This window comes from Lissotriton vulgaris, chromosome 7 (assembly GCF_964263255.1).
Source record: "Lissotriton vulgaris chromosome 7, aLisVul1.2, whole genome shotgun sequence".
NCBI classification, from domain to species: domain Eukaryota; kingdom Metazoa; phylum Chordata; class Amphibia; order Caudata; family Salamandridae; genus Lissotriton; species Lissotriton vulgaris.
Genome location: NC_141695.1, coordinates 1556344344 through 1556367546, shown reverse-complemented (window position 1 = coordinate 1556367546; position 23203 = coordinate 1556344344). Strand labels below are relative to the sequence as shown.

The 23203-nt window shown below is 44.4% G+C and overlaps 1 protein-coding gene across 1 annotated transcript in view; it reads right to left on the bottom strand.

Moving 5' to 3' along the window:
- Window positions 1-4899: 4899 nt before the first annotated feature.
- Window positions 4900-23203, bottom strand: part of ZFP64 (ZFP64 zinc finger protein) — a 56483-nt gene continuing 38179 nt past the window's right edge. Inside the window, exon 6 of the mRNA XM_086932448.1 lies at window positions 4900-6440. Coding sequence (XP_086788574.1) covers window positions 5167-6440 — 1274 coding nt within the window. The 3' untranslated portion in view covers window positions 4900-5166. The remainder of the gene's footprint in view (window positions 6441-23203) is intronic.

Sequence of the window (23203 nt, the reverse complement as noted above, 5' to 3'; positions counted from 1 at the left end):
GCCATTCACTTATCACAGCGCGGGGACACGCCAGTGGCGTAACCAGGCGCTTAATAAATGTCCAAATAAATACATTGCAAAAGCATAAGCTTTGAAAAAAGAAATAGCGGGATAAACAAAAGGTGTGTTAAGGCATGCAATGCATTTCCCTGCGTTGCTCCGTCATACAACCAATAATAGGAATCATGCTTTGCCTTTAATTCATGCAAAACAACAATTGATTGTCAGAATGCAGAATAATGTCATACATTCACCCCAGTACAGAGATCTGGATCTGAATCCATTGTTTTTATGCTCACCATGCCATTCCAATTTGAACCTCGCCATATGCAAATCAGTCTTGACCCTGTGCCCAATGGGAACAGTCCAGCCCGAACTGCCAGGCCAGGTCCTCCCTGGACTAGAAACAAGCATCCTCGGACCGGTTTCATGGTTTCACTCAATATCAGCCAGGATAGCTTGACTCCAGTGAAATGGAGAGCACGGGACCCACGTCTGGGCATACCGATCCCACTCAGAGTGACAAATGCAAAAACAACAATTGATGGACAGAATGCACAACAATGTCATACATTCACCCGAGTACAGATATTGGGGTCTAAAACCATAGTTTTTTTGCCCACCTTCGGATCCTTCTGCCAAAATCCATCTTTCTTGATAACCACAGTCTTCATTCATCAGATCTTGTTCCTCAAGTAGAGGGAAGTCTCAGATTATTTCTCGACAATTGGATACCAGGTTTCAACCATCTGTGCCTCAGATGTTCAAGAAGGCTACAAGAATGAGTTCTATGGTTACCTCCAAATGTAGGTCTTGTGTTAACCCCTTGGTCCCGCTCACCATAGAAGCAAGAAACTCTAATGTCAGGAATTCAACCCCTTCCAAATAAGTCATCCCTCCTGTTCTCTGTGGAGTGAGCAAAGGAGTACACAAGATTTTCTGGTTTAAAAAGATGAGGGTTTCTATTTTATTATAGACTTTCCTCTGATCATGAATCCTCCTATCGTACTAAAGAGTCTCGGTCGGCTCTGGGTCAAGAGCATGCCTATCTTTAAGTTCCGTTATGGCCTCCTTATCACAAGTATCTGTGATTCGCTATCCAATCTCTCCACTTGATATTTGAGGTCATTTGGGTGTGTTGAAAGAAGCCCCAGGTGTGTTTTCGAACTTTTGGCTCCAGTGGTGTCTTACTACAAAACAAACGTTGCCAAACATTCATATTTGGACGACTGGCTAAGTGTTGCAATATCAAGACAGCAGTCTTTATGAACATGGAGTCGTTTTGCAAAAAATCCAAAATGCCACCAACACAGGACCTCAAGTTTATCAGTTCTCAATTCCAGACAGAAGTAGGAGTTCTTTCAACCCAGTATTGGACTGGGAAGAAAAGAAAGGGCAGGGCACCAAAATAAAATTGGACCCAGTAGCAAATCGGGAAGCCAAAAATGTGACCCACATTTTCAAATCGGGGCGGATTTGAACTTGTAAAAGCAAGCACAATGTACAGCTGTTTTGCAAACTATAGGGGGGTGCATGCATTTGTGCTAGCTTGAGGCAGTGTTTTTGATATTAGGAAAATAAACATTAAAACCAGCCCATAAAACCACAAAACAGACTAAACAGTAAAAAAAAATGGCCCACACACAGACGTCTCAGACCCTTCCTTCAGGCACTGCCAGATTGTCTTAAGGCCAGTCTGACTCTGTTGCTGCCCCATCATGAACTGAGAATGTAGATTCCATTCATACTCGATAACCTTGTCGGCTCTCTTATCAGCTCCAGCTCGGATTTGGATGAGGATCAAAGTGAAGATGGTAAATGTTTCTACCGTCTTCATAGGCTATGAAATTATTCCACATGCCTGTTTTTGACTTTCCCTCCCTTTCTAGTCATCTCAATGCTTCTTCCTCGTCTCTTGATGTGCCTTCAAGGGCCATCTGGAAGTGATTCCCAATCCACCACCAAATTTGATCAGCCCTAGGGTGGATGCTTCTGTTGTGCCCATACCCTCTTCAGTTTTCTCCACTGGTATCTCCTACAAATGTGTTTGCATGTGTAGAAATTGAACAATTAAGCTTACGGAATCTTGGATTCCTTGAAGTTGTGGCTACTACTGTTCAGATTTCTAGAAGGCAGTCTACCTGTAAGGCCTATATTAGCCAATGAGCCTCTTTCCAGAAATGGCGTATAAGGAAAGGATTAGTCTTCTGGGAATGTGACCCGGTCTTAATGCTTCAGGAAGGGATTGTTTTGGGTTTGTCCTCAACCACTCTAAAGACTGTGAGCAGTCATTAGAGCCTTTGGGAAGTCATGGGATGGGTTACACTCAGTTAAAGCCTTTCTGTCCAATCTTCTTAAGGATTTTCTGCTCGCTCAGTGTCAAGAGAGTTCGGCTCCCTTGGACCTTCCCTCTAATTCTTTCTGGGTTTTAGAGAGCTCCTTTTAAACCACTCTCTGTATACATTTCCCCTTACATTTACAGCTATTAAGACCTTTTTATCTGCTCAATATCACTTCAGCCGGATGGTTAGAAGATGTGGGATCTTTAGACTGTCAGGTTCGCTACCTTTGTATCTTCCCAAAAGGATCATTCTTCGTTTGACTCCCCATTTCCTCCATATGTCACAGGGATGCTTGAATTATTCTTCTGTCGTCTTCTGGTGTTCTATATTAATCCGTCCTCTGAAAGAGATAACCTCTCTCACTGGACGTTTGCAGAGCTGTGCCCATTTACTTGAACAGGTTTTCTTCTTTCTGCCAGTGTAGCAATCCATCAGTGAACTTTGGTCCTGCAAGTAAGGGTGTGGCTCATCCATCCTCAACCGAGACCCTGGATATGTTGCACCAGTTCATGTGCTCACGAATACTCAAGTTACACAAACACATTCAAAGACTTCAAAGACGTTCCACCAGAGGTATAGCAATACTGAGGGTCGCAAGAGAGAGACACACACACACACACACGTCTCATTGCAGGAGAGATGTTCATTTACATAATCTTCCATTGTTTGACGGGGGTGTTCTGTTGAAGTTTCAGAATGATCATTTACTTCTTTACATTCACATAGGGTGTCACACAGTTTGAGTTATCTGCACTTCTGTAATGGACTTTAGTGGGGGCTGTGTCTTAGCTGGAGTATGTCCTCCAATGTAGGGTTAGGGATGAGGAAGAGAAATGAGGAAGTAATATTCTGATTGATTACCAGTAATCCCATTAGTCAGAATATCTCTTCCTTGTCAGTGGGCTTCCTCCCTCTTGGATGCATCTTTCTCATTAGGCTTAGGCAGTTGTAACAAGATGCGAGTTGGGGCATGTGCCTATTTGTGGAGTAGCGTGAGAGGCCATTGTGTGGGGTAGTCGGAGCGGGGGTAGGTCTCTTTTCTTGCTCTTTACATGGGTATTGCTTTAATGATGCCTGTATGGAGTCAAAGCCTCCTCTATGTAAAGCCCGAGACAAGGAAGACAAAATCAAAATAATGAAATTCCAAGTGATAAGTATGAACAGTTCTTAGTCTGGATCAAGCTTGCACAATATAAACTTCAGTAAGGGCATAGCCTACGTGGTCTGACTCTCTCGATTAGAAAGAATAGTAACACGAGTAATGAAAGTTGATTGTTAATTCATATAAATAAAGAAGAGACCATTTTAATAGACCAGGCTCAAATCTTTTTTCTCCAGTGTTAAAGACCACAACTTTTAAAGTCCTATATACTTGTAAACATCGTTCTGCAGTATTTTCTTCAATATGAAAAATCAGTTTTCATAACACATTGGAGCAAATAAAATGCAACTGTTCCAAATGCATCCACAGATTATGATTAAATATAAATATTGTTAGATATTTTTGACACTATCTCCATAGTGACACTAAAATATCTTGTAGTTACTCATTAAGAAGTCCCAGTGGTCGAGTAACGTGCAGATATAACAAAAAGTACACCAAAAGTAAAATCAATAATTTTCAGTAGGTAGAACAGGTTATATTTCAGAACAAAAGACCATGTTTCTTCTCATGCTACAAAGAAGTCAGGTTATCGTGGTTTAGCAATTGAAAGCACAAATGTTCAGGTGCAATATCAATCTACCACCTACAAAAGCCCTACATTAAAAAATGTTGATCAATGAGTGCAACATCCATATTCCGACAATGCCTCAATTTGCTCTTAAAGGTGCTAAATGTGTAACAACGAAAATAAAAATCAGTCTTATCATGGTTCTCACTCATGTCCCGAAATTTTGCCAAATTAAAAAAATATTGTCATAAAATCTAAAAATACATTTACTATTTGTCACACATTTATCCAAGTTTATTTAACTTTACATGGGAAACAGAACATCAGAGCAGTTATTCATAAGGATCTCTAGACAGTTTATTATACAACATATGTACAGGATCATCATCAATATGAAACAGACATTTGAAAAATGTTTTTCTCAGTATTAAAAAAAAACATTATTGCACTTTAATCCTTAATGACTTGTTAATGTATGCACACACTGCCGTATTAAATGCAACACAATCCTATAGAAATGCACCTGGAAATATCAGTAAGTCACATTATTACAGACGACAAGAGATTAAAAAAATGAAATGCATGGAAGAAAAAAAAATGATCACTGGAAAAGTTTCTCAAAACCAGCCAGTTAGGAGTAGCAATTAGCGAGGTTACATTTACATCTTTCGAACACACAATTTACATTAGGAGTATAACACAGCGGTGATTGGGAAACATTTAAAGAAAGGTAAGTTAAGAATGCAGCTTTACAGTCATCCTGTAGGTTGAGCAAGGGTCAGTAAAATTGCTGGAAGCATCGCTGTCTTCCGTGTTTCACCCTATTCTCATGTCTTCCTTTTTGTGGGGGTTATATGTAATCTTGTTTTTAACATGACAGTTGCTTGTTTTTTTCTTTTTTTTTTTTAAAGATAGGCATTTGAGATTTTGTTACTTTAGTATCAGTAGTATAAATATGAACGTTTGTGAATGAGTGTCATGTTTGATATTGTCTTCTTTCCTAGATTAATACTTGACTTCTGGCTCTTCCTGTATTTTAAAATAAAAAATACAAACGCGAAAAAATATACATGAAAAAAATTAAGCCACTTTGGTTTTGTCCGTTTATATTTCATTTGTTTATCTAAAAAAAACACAAGAGACGTTTTAGACTAATCGGGAATGGCGTCTGCTGGATACAGTAAAGCGGAATGTGCCCCAGCAGACTGAACAATAGAATAGGCTTGCTTAGGAACTTCTGAATGAGTAGACGTAGAAAACATTGGTGTGGGTTGCTCTGATGTCGACACAGTAATATGTTCAGCCCCCTCGGTAACAACTGTGACCTCAGTTGTGCCCTTCTGAATAAAAGCATTGAGACCTTCAAAGTCTGAGCTGGTGATGTATGCCTGGCTGGCTGATGGCAGATGGCTGCAGATGGTAGTGCTTGGAATTAGATCCTGATGGACACTGTTGACATCACATTGATCGTGCCTTGTAAGGAGAACAGTCTGCTGACCAAGTGAACTGATTTCGTTGTTGGTTATTACGGAATCAGATGGTGCCATCAAACTGATTTGGCGCAAAACATTGCTCGCCAGGTCTTCATGATCTGGGTTAGTCAAAGTAGGAGAACAATCATTCACTGACATAGTCTGTACGACAGTATTAGTCTGTGGAACCTGATGCCCCACAATAATCATGACTCTACTCTCACTGTAGGAAGCGGGTTGATGAGGTGAGTGCGCAACCTGAAGGTGCTTGACAGCAACAGGAACACTGCTTTGCCCATTATCCATTTGAAGTTGTAAAACTGCCAATTCGTATGTTTTAGGGTCATTATATTCTGTGTGCTGTTTTTTATGGCTGCGCAGCGAATCCTCTCTGACAAAGGATGCCTCGCAGATATCACACCGGAAGGCCTTCTTGGCATCAAGTTTAGCCACTTGCCGGGAGCCACCCTGCTTTGGAACCTCGCCATCTTTTTTTTCCATAGAGGGCTTCTTGGATTTTACTTTGTCGCCGTGGATCTTCTTCATGTGTGTGGTCAGGTTGCTTTGCTGCTTGGTATCAAAGCTGCAAAACTCGCATCTGAAGGGGCGGTCCTTGGAGTGGATTCGCTCATGGACCTTAAGAGCAGCTTTGTTGGAACACGAATAATTGCAGTCCATGCATTTTACAGGCTGTTCAGGCTGGTGTGTTCGCCCATGCTGGCGGAGGCTTGTTTTGTTTCCACACTGGAAATCGCATTCTGGGCACCTGAATGTGTTTGAGGAGTTGTGCATGATCCTTATGTGAGATTTCAGATTTCCCTTCATGGCACAGACAAAATCGCAGAATTCACATTTGAAGGGTTTCTCCCCTGAGTGAACACGCATGTGTCTCTTCAAATCAGAGTTTATTTTGAATTTAGAGCTGCACAATTTACACTGAAAGGGTGCATCACCTGTGAAAACAATATCAATTTATATTAGAGACGCATTAAATCAATATTCATTTCTACATAAGATGAATAAAATACAGCCTTATTAAAACCACTTGAACTACTATCATTATATTCCTATGTGAAACCACTTTAATGTTTATATACAACAAGCATTTGAGAGACTTGCTGAACACTTCCTTCTAAGGCTTATTATTAGGTGTTACAGAAACAAGTGTTGTATTAGGCAACAGGCAAAACAATGTGATGAAGTTACCGTAAGAAAAAGCCAAAATACATATTTATAATAGGAAATTTTGACAAGTCTGACCTAAGGTGAGAAACAAAAGTTTAAATGATGTATTGTAATAGAACTATCAAAGGCAATGGTAATGCTGTAATTACTTACAAGTAATCTTCCAAGCCGCAAGCCTTACATGTATACGACTCAAACTACTCTATACACATAGAACCGAGCTGCCCCCCCCCCCCGACACCAGTAGACCACTTTCTGCATCCAGTATATAAAGGTAAAAGTGCATGCACTGATCCACAAATAGCATAAGGAGCCAGAGTGAGTGGGAATCCTTGTGACTGGTGCTGTATGAAGAGTCGGGCTTATGTGGGGATGTGCTGGCGAGTCAATGCTAGGGAGCTGAGACACCTTTTCTGAAGCCATCACTGCTTTTGCTGTTTCTGCCCCTGTATCCACCTCTTGTGAATCCCCTTGCCTGTCTGGAAATCGTAAAAGGCCTGGTATTGGAGCTGGAAAGTTGGCATTTGACCGGAGATTGAGGAGACCCTCGGAGTGGCCGTTGGTTTGCACCCATGGACTTTGCTGGTCTATTTCCTCCAACAACAGAAATTGCATGTGCTGCTAATAACTTAACTCTCTTATTTTCAGTTTAAACATCTGACAATGAAACAAATGTTACTAATGACCACATGTGTCATATATTCATTTTATTTTGAAGGAGAATTGTTTTGTTTAGATCTCTACAGAAATTAAGATTTTTCAATGCAAAATTTAAGACCTTATGTACAACACCAAAACGATAATTATTCAAAAAATAGACACTTTTTTTTCAAAGTAAAAAATTTTCTACTTTGAAAAAAAAGTGTCTATTTTTTGAATAATTATCGTTTTGGTGTTGTACATAAGGTCTTAAATTTTGCATTGAAAAATCTTAATTTCTGTAGAGATCTAAACATAAAACAATTCTCCTTCAAAATAAAATGAATATATGACACATGTGGTCATTAGTAACATTTGTTTCATTGTCAGATGTTTAAACTGAAAATAAAGAGAGTTAAGTTATTAGCAGCACATGCAATTTCTGTTGTTGGTTAGTAGCTTGTGGCAAGCGGTGCTGTTGGGAGCCCAAACCCAGTAGTCTTTTGTTGAAGGGTCTATTTCCTCCAACATCTCTCCCACTTTGGGTACAAAGAGGTAATCACCATTGAATGGAATGTTGAGGAGGTGTTGTTGGACCACTGGTTTGAACCCAAAGACGTGCATGGCAACGGAGCAGCATGCTAGAGTTTGCCTTATGGGAGGCAGTATCAGCATTGTCAAGCGTACAGCGGGTGATTGAATTGGAGATCATTTGAGTAACTCCTTACCCTCTCTTGTATGCGTCAAGTAGATGATGCTCCACTGCCTCCATCTATTCCACAGCAAACCAACAGAATTTACAATGCATATCCGGCTGGTTTCACTAAACGCCACATGCTTGCTGGTGGCATTGAATCATTTGCTCTCCTTGGCTGGGTGGGGAGTGGCTCCACTTCCATGAACTGAGGCCCACTTGCAGGCTATATGTAACACATAGAATCTGGAGGTGGGGGCACTGCAGTTCTACTCATAGCGTGATCACAATAGCCTGGACAGGGTCATTAAAGTGATCAGGTGCAGGAATGAGCATGTCTTTGAGCATGGGCAGGAATCGGACAGCATGATCTACCTTCGAGAGGAACTCCACCGAAACGTTGTCCTTGCCCTGGAAGAAGAGCATGTCCACTTTATGGTGGCAAGGCCTTTCCTTGATGAAGGAACAATATAATCTGGGGAGATAGCTCCAGATCATCTGTGTGGAGGACATAGTAGTCGTTCCATGGATCGTCTGTCCAGAAGGCTGCTCATAAGAATCTCCCAACCTACATAGGATTCCAGGGTCAGAGAAGGAATGGACTGAACTAACAGAAGACTTAGGTGGAGGTGGGGGGAGGAGTATAGTTGTGGTGGTCGAGGAGGTGGTGGTAAGTAACTGGGTATCACAGGATGGCATGGAGCACTTGTTGCCTTGTACTTGCGTCGCTTCTACACCAGGTGTCCTGGTGCATCAAAGTCAAGCTACAGCTTGGTCGTCAGCCTCCGTTTCTTGGGAAATAGAGGCAGCGTGGTTGATGGCTTACCTGGGGGCAGCTTGGCATGATGAGCTGGTCTCTGGATAGATAAAGCGACACTTTTGACTGCCTTATGTTCTTCAGCCAGTCTCTTTAAGATGGGCACCTTGGCGACCTCTGATCTAGGCAAAAAAAGGCCTGCAGTGGGGGCTTAGCGCTTTTTTTCGTAGGTGCTCTTCACATCGATTTTGGTTTATAATGGGGATGTTTGAGCCCTTTGGGTGCAAAGGATCAATGAATATCAAGGTTCAACAGCCTTTTGTGAGAGCTTGCTTAGCTTCAAAGCAGTTTCTCCCTTCCAACGAGAGCCAGAGAGCAGAGGTGGACTGGAGACTGCTTTTTCTTCCTTTCCAGCTCAGGGCTCGACGTCCAACTTAATTGGGACTGGTCTCGAAAAAAGTGGAGCAGTAGGGCCCAAAAGGCCATGTGAATCATGCCAACTTTGAAGCCTTTGTTGAAAACGTCCAAAATAGATGACAGGAAAAAAACAATCTATGGTGACGTTGATGCGCAACCCATTGAAAACTAAGGGAAGAGTCGCATCACATCCTAGGACCCAAATCTTTGACCAATTGTGAAGGCAGCGCCCAACCAAAGATAATAGGAGCATGCAGAACATGTGCATCTGCAGACATGCTTGAAGCCAACATTAACTTCCATGAAAACTCAGATCCTAGATTTCTAATGCATACTATACTTTAGCTATGCAATTTCTTTCAAATTACCACAGCCATATCTGCCAGTCACAAAGTCTTAAACATTCGTAATCTCAGACGGAAAGTCTTAGGAAATTAGACTGCAGCACCACTGACACATTCTTGCCTCCGGACAAGGGTATTTAACTTCACCATGAGGTCTCATAACCAAGGCCACTGGAATTATGCGATGCTACGGCATTTTTTGCATAATTATGGAGTTGCTGCATTTTCCACATAATCCATCCTCTGCTGCATAATCTGAAAATGTGTGGGTGTTAAACTGGTACCAATACAGTGAAATCCTTTCCCGGACAGTATTACCATGTGTAAAGATGACAAAATAATGAAATACTATCACACAATGTGCTGCATAATTTGCCTATTCTTGACGCATAATCTAGTCAACGCTGCAGTATAATTTAGTGCTCTTCTGCCACATAATCCCAGTTGCCCGTCTATAACCTTCCAAGTCACACTGTACCTTGTAGAACCTTCACTACGCCAGGTAGCAGTAACCTCAAACGTGCGCTCTGTACAAGTTATTAATCATTGTTTTGAAGGCTATCAACTGTTTATCTGACAACTACTTATTTGCAATCCTGGTCAAATATACATTGTTCTTAGTTTGCACTCAACATCTCCCTCAAACTTTGCACAGCAGAATAAAACCCTCTGGCCACAAAAAGACCTCTGGAAGTGGTCTTTGAAGTACAATAATTTAAATTGCTGGGAATCCTCACTGCCAAGACTGCACAACACACACATTCTCTAACAACAAGAAATAAAGTTTAACCTCCAAATTTTCCCTTATGAAGCATGACTCTCCCCTATCTCCTCACTGACTCCTTCTGTAAATACAACATAAGTAAAGGTATCGCATTGTTACGCATAATTTTTGATATCCACACTCATTTCTACATATTAAACCCAAACTGCTTTTAACCGATGACTCGCAAACCCAGTTGCTATGTCCAGTCTCTCTTCTTGAAACACTCCTGCCGCTGTTTTATTAAAAAAAAATTAAAAAGCAAGGACACGGCCTCACCCCTAAAAATCGTGCCTAGCAAGTAGAAACGAAATCGCTATTTCTTTCAAGGAGTCAGTACACAGGACTGTTCGAGAACAGCAATAACTTGTAGAACAATAAGCACTTGTTAGACAATTAACTAGGGCGCCCACTCCACTAAGGTAGCTGGGTAGGAAACAGGACTCTGGTCAGGACGCGTACTGGGATTACTTAAGAATACTTGGGTAATCCAAGCACAGCCCTTCGCCCAGCTTCCTTGTCGCTGTGTTTACATAATAGTTTGCAGTCAACATATGAATCGTTTATTGTAAGATCAACACCTACAAACAAGAAACGTACCAAATCACAGAACAGCAGAATGAAGAAAGGCCACACCAAAGCCATCTGCCCAAAAGGAGACAAAAACATGGTGTGAACCAGAGTGTTCAATGAGAGTACTGGATGATATATAAATAGGACCCTAAATTTAGCACCACCTGCCAGGTCACACTAGACCCCACTAAGACTGGATGTTCAGCCCGCGGTGGAGAGAAGGGTAAAACCCAAAACTGTAAGGAGGAAAAGGCAGAAAGGACCCATGCAGAGAAATGCAGCCAGTGCATTAACACCATGCGCGCTAGCGGAATTCCGCTCGCACGCTGGGATTTGCGAAAACGCACTTTACGTGACGAGCTGGGCTCATCATCAGCGTGCGAGGAGGCTACGCCATGACGAGCCCAGCTCGTCATCAGCGTGGAAGGGGTTAAAGCACCCCACAGATCCAAAAAGCATCTAGGCCGTGCCGCTTAAAATCTTGAAAAGTTCTTGTTATGTGATGGTTTGCATGATTTCACACTGTACTACAGAAAGGAGATAGTAGTGCCACACATCAGCTTCAGGGAAATGGTATATACAGTTGCCCTCAAGGCGACTGACAGCAATGATTTATACCCGTCATGTTTGGCCACAGAACAAATCTGCCGAAACACATAACGTACATGGAGAATGAGTTGCTTCTACTGAGAATCCTCCCTGCAAACACCAGAAGCTCCAACAGAATGAGAAACCGCAGGAAGCAGAAAGAAAACGCTGGAAGTGGAAGCCCCCTTATGCAGTGCTTGAAATGGAGAAATAAAAGTGCAGGTACTCTGTACCAGAGTACCTGCTAGTTTTCTGAGAAGTGCCGGCCCTCTCCCTCTCCGGCCCATCTAAAGCATATAAGGACCTTATGCCATGTTTAGGCCACCCTGGCTGTTGCCAGTACAGTGTGAGGGATTGTGGTGGAGAAGATGTGGGCGGAGAACTAAAATCTGCATCCGAACATTAAAGAGTTCTGCGCGAGCGCCTCTGGCATCTAGAACCCAGGGCAAAATCCTATGTAAAACAGCAGATACCACCAGCATTGCGGAGGCCGCTGATGAAGGGATCCGAGCCTGAGAGCTCGGATGAAAAGCTCACGTGGCAGAAGAACAACCCTTTTAACAACACGTATTCTGACGTCAAAGACAAGGGACAGAATAGACACCTACTATTAGTAGGCTACTAATCAACTAATGTCACTTCCTGCTTCTCTCCCCCTTCATTATCCCTGCAATGCAGGTGTTTGAGCAAAACCAAGCAACCAGATGGTACAATTTATTCAATCCAGGTGTAAATGTAATGTGAACAATTATAAATGGACAAGAGTTGACATACGGCAGCACGAACACGTTTGTGAAGTAGTCTGCATAAGTCCAGCGGAAAAGGGGTAATTCTAAAGGTTAAAATGCAAACAAAAAAAACTAAAAAAGAAACATAAGCAATTGTAAGACCACTTCATAACGCCTATAAAAATCAAAGTAACTTCCTCCGCTGAAATTCAATGGATGCACAAAACCTGCAGGCTAGAACTTGAAACCCTGTAGAAACCCTTTTGTAAATGGTCAACTTTAAGTTCCAACACACAAAAATCCTCGGTTTAAATTCATACATAATTGTATACATTTAATTTTGTACAAAACAATTAAGGATGATAGGATGTAAACGTTTTAATAAGTGCACTGGTATATGCTGTCGCCGCTAGATGTCACTGGCAGACCAGGGAGGAGTTAAAAAGCCAAATAACACGAACAGTTAGCTGCTTCTACAAGGGTATTAAATGATTTCCATGAAACTTCGAGCTAGATCAGGGAATTCAACAATGGTGGGAGGTGAACTTGATATGTAGATGGGATAAAGTAACTTCTTCACAAAAGAGGCGAACATTTACATATTAATGGGAGATTTGGTGTTAGAAGGTGTTCTCGGGCGTTTTAGCAGAGTATCTTCGTTTAAAACATAAAAGTCTGAAGTGGGCTGATGCCGTCAGGTGTTGGGCATTTTAATCTGTACAGACTGCAGTTTAAACCGTCCTGGGCACTCAACGGTGCTGTGCGCTGATAGGTGCTGCTTTTTGTAACACGAAAATAAAACATTCGACAACCCGGCAGTGTTCGCAACAAAACAAAACGTTATATGACCCAGTGGCTCCAACAACATTCATAGATAACTTACTAGTAATCTTAATATTACGAGTCATCCAGGCATCAGCTCTTCCCAGCCAGAACGATGCGAGGAGTCCCAAAGCAAAACCCCGGCCCTCTAACCAATTAAAACATAAAACGCAGGGCACATGTCCTAAACAAGCATTTACAATGCAATGGTTTCGCCTTTGGAAAAGTTAGAGCTATTGGCATTGTAAATGACAAAATTTGTATTTGTGTTGGTTTTGAAAACAGATAAATAAATGGCATTGTCATTTACATTGCCATTAGCTTAATCTCTGCAGTCACTCTGCAGTCCCTCGCACTCCCTCGCACTCCCTAGTCACTCTGCACTCCCTAGCCCTCCCTAGTCACTCTACACTCCCTAGCACTCTGCACTCCCTAGCACTCTGCACTCCCTAGCACTCTGCACTCCCTAGCACTCTGCACTCCCTAGCACTCTACACTCCCTAGCACTCTACACTCCCTAGCACTCTACACTCCCTAGCACTCTACACTCCCTAGCACTCTACACTCCCTAGCACTCTACACTCCCTAGCACTCTACACTCCCTAGCACTCTACACTCCCTAGCACTCCCTAGTCACTCTGCACTCCCTAGTCACTCTGCACTCCCTAGTCACTCTGCACTCCCTAGCCACTCCAACAGGGAATATGAACCTGCAAAGAGGCAACAATCCTGGTTTTTAACACAGTGGAGCCGTGTGACTTGGTGAAATTTGGCAAATACTTAAGCCTGCTACAAGTATAATTTAAGGACATTAATAATACTGATCACTGCTCCAATTAAAATCACCAAAACAGTGAATTTTAACGTTTTATATGGCAGGTTTAATCCACTTGGATAGATCTTTAAAATGTTTTCATTAGCCGCTCTCTGAGCCCATGATTTGAGAACTATCTGCTATATAATTCCCAGTCCGTATGCACTGTTGTGCACACGTAAATTAATTTGCACAGTAATTAGCTGATATTAAGCCACAGGTATTATTCATGATTCCCAAATTCTCATGACATTGATTTAAAATCTGTCCAAAACTGCTATATATTACTTACATTACCTATGCTTGCGATTAAAACAATATGCACATGTACTGTTTGCACAGCTAAGGTATTTTGCATAGCAATTATCTGGTTTCTAGCCATAGGTATGTTCACGATTTTGACATTTTTATGACATTACTTAAATTTGGCATATAAAAGGTAGTTTTGTCTGGTTAACTTAGAATCTATCTGCCCTCGGAGTTATATCTACTTGGCTGAGCTGCAGTGATCTACCCTGACCAGCGCACTGGCCAACTGAGAGAAGCCATTCAACAGTGAAACGCTGCTCGTCAGCCAGACCCTGAAAGTCGCATAACAATGAAGAACTAGGTTACCAGTTGTCTCCACACCAAACCCTGGGAGAGAGGGACCACCTCTATAATTGATGCCTGATGGGGAGAAGAGAGAGCTCAAGAAGCCGCGTGGAGGGAACGGCTCCCAAACACCAGTGGGCCCGGGATGCTCTTCTTTCTCTAGTCACGTGACTAACGTGTGTTTCAACACTTTGCAATGTTATTTTCCTTCTCACGCGTACCTAATATCTACCCAATGATCCATCACATGACGGAGTGATAGCCACAATCACAAGCCGCCGCGTTCTCCCATCTTAGGTGACATCATTCACTCCCCACTGAACTGAAGTGTAGGCATGAGATTTTAAACAGCTGTTCAACTGCACACCACTCAGCTACTGCACATACAAAATAAAGATCATTCTCTGTTACTAAAGACATAAAACTGGGCTCGTTTTCGGTCGTGTTGGACAGGCCACTAGCTATCTTCTACCCGTGGGATAGTGATGTCATACTGTGAGCCTCTCAGGACTCAATAAACAAATGTGGGCACGGTGGAGTCCCCCCTCCTGGGGACTCAGGAAGACCAATGGCAGGAAGAGCCTCTCTGGCTCGGGTTGGAGTCCCCCTCCTGGGGACTCGAAATGCACAGAAATGCCCCCTTTCGCTGGAGTCCCTCTCGGGGGACTCGAGATGCCGCCAATGCCCCTTGAGCCTCCTGGCTCGAAAAGAAGATGCCACCCGACGCGTTGGAGCGGCCCTCTGCCAACTGGGGCCGCTCGGCGAACAAATAGGAACTGCCCCCAGAGCCTTGCACCAGTGGCGTCACTAGGGTTGGTGTCACCCAGTGCGGGTAACTCATGGTGTCACCCCCTCATGACTTACATCATGAATCCATGATGCCCCCCAGATACCCTTACACAGCTTTACAAAGGGACTAAAATGCACATGGCACCCGCGTGTCATGTGCAGCTACACACATGTCCTGGACAGTACAGGACACACACACTACGCATGGCACCAGTCTACCCATGCCCAGTTAGACACAGGTTTACTGGCAGCACAAGAACCCTACATGCCCGTTCAGGGCCACACTGTTTCCGGGCATAGCATGTTACATCTGCACAGACTCAGAAAGATGCGCACAGTAACTTATGGAAACATGACACCCATGTGCAACTCATAGCCAGTGGGCAGTACGTTACACTTGCACACAATAGCGCAACTACAGACCAAAGCAGATTACTGGGTATATTGCACGCTCAGACACAAGGAGCACAGGTTGTAATCCTCAAAGGGCATACTTTCAAACACAGCGAAGGGAAGAATTGGGGTGCCACTTACCAGCTGCAGAGGAAGACAAGCGTGCACCTGGCGCTGCAAAACCCTGGTTCACTTCCCTGGGTCGGTTAGCTAGAGTTCAGCCTGCAGGGACTTCTTTTTCCTTTGGTTTTCCTGAAATGATTCCTCTTGCCCGCATCGCAAGAATCTCAGGGGCGGAATCCATCCTCCCCTTTCTTGGTGTTGGGTCGGGTAAGATTTTTGAGGCCTTGGAGTGTTTAGCACGGCACTTTTCTCTTGTAGCACACTGTTTGCTACCTCTCACATTTTGTTTGCAAAAGATAATTGCACAAGTGCCACCATTGCCTACGTAACGTTTGTTCTTGTGCTTTAGTGTCTGCCAGATTATGCAGTATTATACCTCTAATTGTACTGTTTTCTCTTGTAACCTGTACACATGTCACTTTTTCCTCCTGTATTGCACCGTTTGCTACCAACCTCATGTATTTTGTTTGCTCACAATTGTCACTTTTGCAACTTAACGTTTGCTTTTGTAATTTGTTCACTTGTTATTTTCTAATCATCATGGTACAGAGTTCCTATTGTGAAGCGCTCTGACGCCTTCGGGTAAAGTCCGCGCTATACAAAAAATAATAAATAAACTTTTTGGGGCTCGAGGATCGCTACTGGAGGAAGGGTTGGGAGAGGGGCCCTCTGAATGTCTCACCCTGGAGCGTTAAGAGAGGCAGGCAGGACTCGGAGAAAGCCATCCGTCACTGCAGACAGGCATGGGCAGCGCTGCCTCTGCTTCAGCATTCCGCCTCCCAGCTTAATATGCTGCTCTGTGCTCCGACTGCCAAGGACAGGAAACAGGAGCCCTCGTTGCCTGGCACGATGAGCAAGGAGGCCGGGCTTCTGGAGAGCATTAGCAGCCCGCGCTGTTACTTGTAGCATTTGGATTTTTAAAACGTCAGGTCCGGGTCCACGTCACGACGTGAGTGACGTTTCGAACGTCATTGACGCCCGGATGCTAATTAGGACAATAATTTTGTCCGGCGGCCGGGTAAGGTTCAACAGACAGAAATATTATTTTGCATTTTGGTGTCACAGACTCCGTGAAACCAAAATGCAAAATAATATTACTGTCTGTCAAACCTTACCCGGCCGCCGGCCAAGATTATTGTTGGCACGGACCGAATATATGACCTTACAACGAATTCCGTTGCAACGAATGCCTTTACCACGCATGCGTTACAACGGAATTCGTTCACCACGCATAACATTTTCCACAATTACTAGCGTGGTGACGTCATAGTCGTTAAGAGAAAGCGGAAGTTTATTTTCGTTTTCTCTTAAACGACGCTGATACCCGACGTGACTCCAGGTGAGTTTCTTTTTGGGGGGGGCAGACCCTCCCCCCAAGCCCCCCCCCCCTTTTTTTTTACCTTTACCAGATATACCTTTACTACAAACCTCGTAGTACAGGTATGCGTGGTAAAGGCTTTCGTGTTAACCACGCATGCGTTGTACTGCATGCGTGGTTAACGATTTCGTTGTAAAGGCGTCGTTGAAATGGCCGTTTCCCGCACGGACCATGGTCATAGCTGCCAAGGTTTCAGATAGCTATGTGTGACATTGTCATAATTTCAGAGTGAGTGACATTACGAGGACTATGAGTGACATTTTCTTGCGAGCAAAATCTAACAATGAAGACAAGGAAAACATATAAATATCAGAAATTATCCCCATTTGAACATCGATAAACTCTAAGATCATCTTAAAACTTCTGTAAAACACCAGCAAAGGGCACTAACAAGACACAGACTGTGTGACTATAGTTCTCATTATCAGAGAGCAGTCAGGCACAGCAGTTGTTAAGAAGATGATATAATTGATCTGCTCATTCATGACCTGCGCTAGCCTAAAAAAAACACAAAATAATAGCATAGCAAGTGCAACTAGGTTGGTTACACCATCACTCAGTCTCAGGCATTATTGGTTGCTAGGGCAATAGGGTAAAAAAAAGAATGCTGGGAAGTGCCAGCGCAAAACCCGGAGGTGTTTTCCTCTTAACATGCAACAGTGCAAATAAATGAGAAAATACAAATTGCACATTCACAAAGGTGTAAAACGAAGACCTAAAAAAAGTTGGACATTATATTATACTGGTTTTGCACAAATAAACAATGTTTAGATTTATGACACATTGTGGTCACCTAAGTACTGGTCCCTTTCAAAAGAGAAAACAATTCCTTTTTTTGAAAATAAAGATCTTTTTAAGATCGGATATGTAAATCTGTCACTGTAAATGGACTAGCTGCTACTTTGATTCCTTTAACAATATATAGATGCAGAATATAATTCAAACCATGTTCCTGGGTGGTGAAAGAGAAATTATGCTTGTGTGGTGAAAACTTCGTACCAGTGTTGCCAGGAAAAAGTAACAATTCCGGAGGCCAGGGCTGGGGCACAAGCTGAGGCAGGAAAAACACCTGTTTTGCCAGGCAGCCGAAAGAAAAACAATTAACAACTCATCGTGCCTCTGCCAGCTTACACCGACTCCCCCCCACCACCCCACCCCCATGCCCCTTGGTTCTGGCAATCAATTAGCATTATGCGGAGCATTAGTTTCGACTCCAGTCCGCTCTCTGTCCCATGTGGGGCCCAAGACCGGCGGACTCGAGCCTCCCAAACCAGAATGTAATAGGCCCCAAACATGGATCCTTTCTCAACCGCAATGCAATTGATCAAATTAATAAAGTTAACAAAAACATGAGTATGACTCAGCTGACTCGACCCGCCGCCGCAGTCGACTACAGGACCGGGCATTTATTTTCAGGGCACTCCTCAGGAGACTGAGGCACACATTAATTCACAGCCAGGCCTGCCTGTATATTTTCAAAACCACTAGCCTAGTGTAAGCTTTCGTTTCAACTTTTTAACTAACCTGAATTGATTTCAATGTTAATGAGCTGAGCCCTTACCTGCGATCACACCAGGCCAGCATCATGTTGCCTCGTGTTGGCTGGCCCGAGCTGCCGGCGGTCTGAGTGATCATTTAGCTCCTGAGCCTGCCTCCCCTACATCGCGGGCGGCCCAGCAGGGCAGGTCAGTCTGGTGCGAACAGCAGGGTGCTGTGGGGCCGAGCAACACCATGATTCCCCCCGTCGCCCACAAACAAGTGAGTAACACTCGAGAGATGGGCCAGTCCGCAGCAGAGGGAGTTCTCACAACATGTAATACCTCCCTTCTGCACTTTTTGGAAGCAGGACGTGACGTCCTTATGCGACGCTACACTGAACGGTGGGCCGGGCTATGGCGCCTCTCAGGCTATCTAGTGACTCAGAGCCCCGCTGCGCGCCCCGCAGGAATAAAAAAAAGATACAGTGTAGCAGCACTACCTGCCACTCTCGGAGGATGAGCCTGAGTTGCTAGGAGGACTCCCAAGCCTACAGGAGCAGCCCGTGCAAGAACCGATGTGTGCCGCCAGCTGCAACACACTTTTTAAAGCGCACTGATGGTGTCACCCCTTTGGGATGGTGTCACCCAGTGCGGTCCGCACCCCCCGCACCCCCCTAGTGACGCCACTGCCTTGCACAGTCACGGAGCCCCCACCAGCCCTCCTTCACTTACCGGGCGGTTCGTGGGGGACTCCGGTCCTTTCTCCTGTGTGGCGGTAGCGCTTTGCGGGGCTCTCTCAGCACATGAGAGCCCCGCCTTCACAATGCTCCCGGCCCGCTACCTGTTCCCCATCTCGGGACCGGGCCGTCAATGGCTCGCGCTGTTTGTTTCTTTTTCCCGGCGGCAGCGAGCAGCCAATCGGTGCGCGGCGGCAGGCGGGACTTCCCTCCAAATGCGGAAGTCCCGCCCCGCGTCAGGCACCGTAGTGCCTGGCTTCCTGTTTTGCGGCGCTCGGGCCGCGGCGGTGATTCTCGGGCATTTAAGAGGGGTGGACACCCTCGAGACCAAAAGTAAACAGTGAAGCGAGGTGGGCACTCGCAAAGGGCGCCATAATCGGGGTGGCACCCGTCAATTAAGAATAAAGTGCAACGAAGCACTCGGGGGTACCAAATTACTGCAAACCCCGGAATCCAATCACCACACGGCAACAGTGGTGACGCTGCGCCGCACGGGCCAATCCCGTCGCGGCGTTTGGTGAGGGGGCTCGGCTCTCCCGTCCAATCGGAGAGCAGCGGGCTCGTTTTCGGTCGCGTTGGTACCGGCAAGGTACGGGGCCCTTCGTCGGGGGTTTACTGATCCCGGGTTGCGGTGGTGAAGCTGCACACAGGTTATTTTAGTGCGCTCTGCTCGGGGAAGGCTCACAAACCTTCAGTCTGCACCAAACACGTGTCGATGGATTCGGGGGCGTTCCCGGCGTCGCGTGACGTCGGCAAAAGCCAAAGAATCTCGGGAACGCCCCCGTGTCTGGTCCGGCATTGATGGACAGGCCCCTCGTCCAATGGCTAGGCTCCATTTATGGAGCTAGCCAATGGGACGGGGGGGCGTGTTCCAGAGAGCTTACTGTACTCAATAGATTTCTCTGGAGGAGGAGCCTAACGGCTCCGCCCCCCAGCGAAACCTAAAAAATAAGTGGGGGGACTAACCTAGTTAATCAGTAAGCAAGTGGCATCACAGCGCTTGACATCACACTGCGTGACATCACAGGGCGTGACATCACAGGGCGTGGCATCACAGGGCGTGGCATCACAGGGCGTGGCATCACAGGAAGTGACATCAGATCTTAAGCACTCACATACTTGTTTAGCAGGTGTATCATGAATACATTTGAACACATTTTGGGTATACTTGCAAATACTCCTGATTTAGGCAGAAGATTCTCACTTTTGTACGCTACACATACAACAAAGTTGCGTTTTGTCAGCGTAAAGCTTCCTCTAGCCATAGTGCTTTATAAGAAAAAATAGTGATATTTAACATTATTACAACGCCTCCTCAGGGGTAGTAAGCACTATATAAATGCTATTTATTTTTTGCAAATACTGGGAAAGATCAACACATCTGACGTTCTTACAGTGCATGCATATCTCACAAACAGGGACTGATCAAAGTGAAAAGTTCCCTCTCTTAACTATGTCTGAAGTGCTAACAAGATGTGAGCATGTGTTTCCTCTCTTCTTCATTTGACTGTAGGTGTGAGGCTCCTGACTGCTGCCAGCCAGGAGACTCGAACAAAAGGAGGCCTGATGACCTCTCAGTCTCTGCCTTTGTTAAGGGCCAGCAGGAGTTAGAAATGAGAGAGCCCCGTCCCGCCTGCACGTTGTTGCCGATCGAAAGCAGATAACAACGTGCAGGCGCTTCTGAAAGTGTCCCGTTTTTTGGAAATTACACCGGGACGAATTCAGCATCTTTATTAGTGGGGTCCAACTTCTTGGCAGGGTGGACAGAGCCCACCCTGTGAAAAAAGTGGGTGGACGCCGTCCACCTGTGTGTACCCAGAATCGTGCCCTGATTAAACGTGACAGCAACAACCCTGATGGGTTGCATGAATGTATGCAGAGAAGCCCAAAAATCAGCTCTGAAATGGAAAGACCAGGGCTTTAAGTGAGCTGGGTCTCAACGATGCGGAGCACCGACAGTTTTTTAAAAGGGGCCTCGAAACGGGTCTCTATAGGGCTTTGTTTTGTGCCCTGGCACAGGCGGTCCGTTTTTTTACGGACTGCAGTGACAGCAGGCACATCGATGTGCGCATGCTCACACTTCTCACTAGTGGAGAAGTTACGGCATGAGGTCATGCCAGGTGAGTGTTGTAGGGGAACAGAAATCCTTTAAAGAGAGTAATTATCTCTCTGGATCTCTCTTCTCGAAACTCAGAAGCAGCAACTTTGTCATGGTGTCACCAGCTTTTTCAATATATACAAGCTATAGTTGCTGCTTATTTATCTAATGCAACTAACAACCAATGACAAAGCAATTAGTCCTGACTTGTTGTAGGTATGATATTACTTGTTGTATCATAGCTGGATGCAATGACAGAAACAGCAAAATACAAGTCGGGCGGCACACTATGCTAAGCACAGATTTTTAGATTAAGTGTTTTTAAGCCACTCCCTTAAGTACATCAGCCACGCCCTTTCGCGAGGCACCTCAGTTTTTTCATCCCACTTAAAGCCCTGGGGAGACCTTTAACTTCTGCCCAGGAGGCTGCAATACTTCTAGTGGAATTACCCTGTATGGCAAAAGGGAGTGGACTATCTGCAAAAAAAAGCATGTTATGAGAGTGGCAGAGCTGATTTACTTGCTAACAGAGGCAAAAAGCCCTGTCTCGATACATATATATGAAAAGTTTTTCATATTTCCGGAAGGGTTCGGATAATTCTAGGTAGATCAGAAGTGCAATTGCATCTAGGAAATTATCAAGGCATTACTTGCTCTCAGCAGGAAGGCAAAACATAGGAAACACTGCCTCAGACAAGTGAAACAAAGAAGATATTTTAAGCAGGAAAGAAGGACAAAGGACAAAGAACAACTTTGTATAGGAAAAGCCACAAGAGTTCTTTACACTTAAGAGCACCAAAGCCCACCAATATATGTGCCAGAGGTTTCATATCCACAAAAAACACTTTCATAGTGAGGGTCGTTAGGTCCACCAAGGCAAAAGGTATAAAGGGATGGTCGAGACGACTCTTAGAACCAAAGAAGGACCCAAAGATGGAGTTTAAGGACAGGAAACACGTCAAGAAAGAGGCAAGATTTTCAAGTAATCGGGCTCTAGAATTTCTCAAGACTCTATATCTAACTTCTTCGCCTCCTCCCATATAAACCCCAAGCTACAGAAACATATATAAATGTCACAGGACAAAGAGGAAACTCTTGCAACACTCCACCATGAATTGAACATGTTTTGAGAGTAGCTGGGCATATAGAATGTGAATAGCCTATGCTAGGCGAATGTGACTCCATTGCTTTGGAGTCCCACCCACCAAGGGAGTTATAGGCTGAAGAGTCTCCTTCTTGAATGGTCGATAAACAACACACTTCACATTCTTCAGGTCTACCACAAGTCGAAATCCATCAAAGCTCTTACACTAGGAAAACAACTGAGCTCACTTCTTGACCTCTCTAATGCCTAGAAATAGGCATGATGGCCTTCTTGTTCTGCAGGCGCTGTAGAGTAAGCAGACTATGATTCTAAACCTCCTCTAGTCTGAAATAGATGCCTTCATGGTTTGATGAAACTGTTAAATTCTTCAGACTTGGAGATTCATGTGGTTTCTTTAATCTTAGATTTTCTCGTCCCCTGCCACAAAATCTGAGAGCCTGAGAAGGGTGGCGTTCGCTATACGATTTACTAAAAGGAGGCCAGCTACAAAATGAAATCTTTTTGGTTCTTTCCTGAAGGGAAAATTAGGTTTGCTTTCCTTGAAAATTCCATTTACAAGGTCCTCCCATTCTGCTCCAAAAAGGCAGGTTTCTGTGAAGAGCTATTGCCTTTTTAGGTTCATCTGTGTTCCATCAGAAAGATGATTCCTAATAGTTGCAATGGAGGACCCTCCCCTTCAAGAGAGGTAAAATGTCAT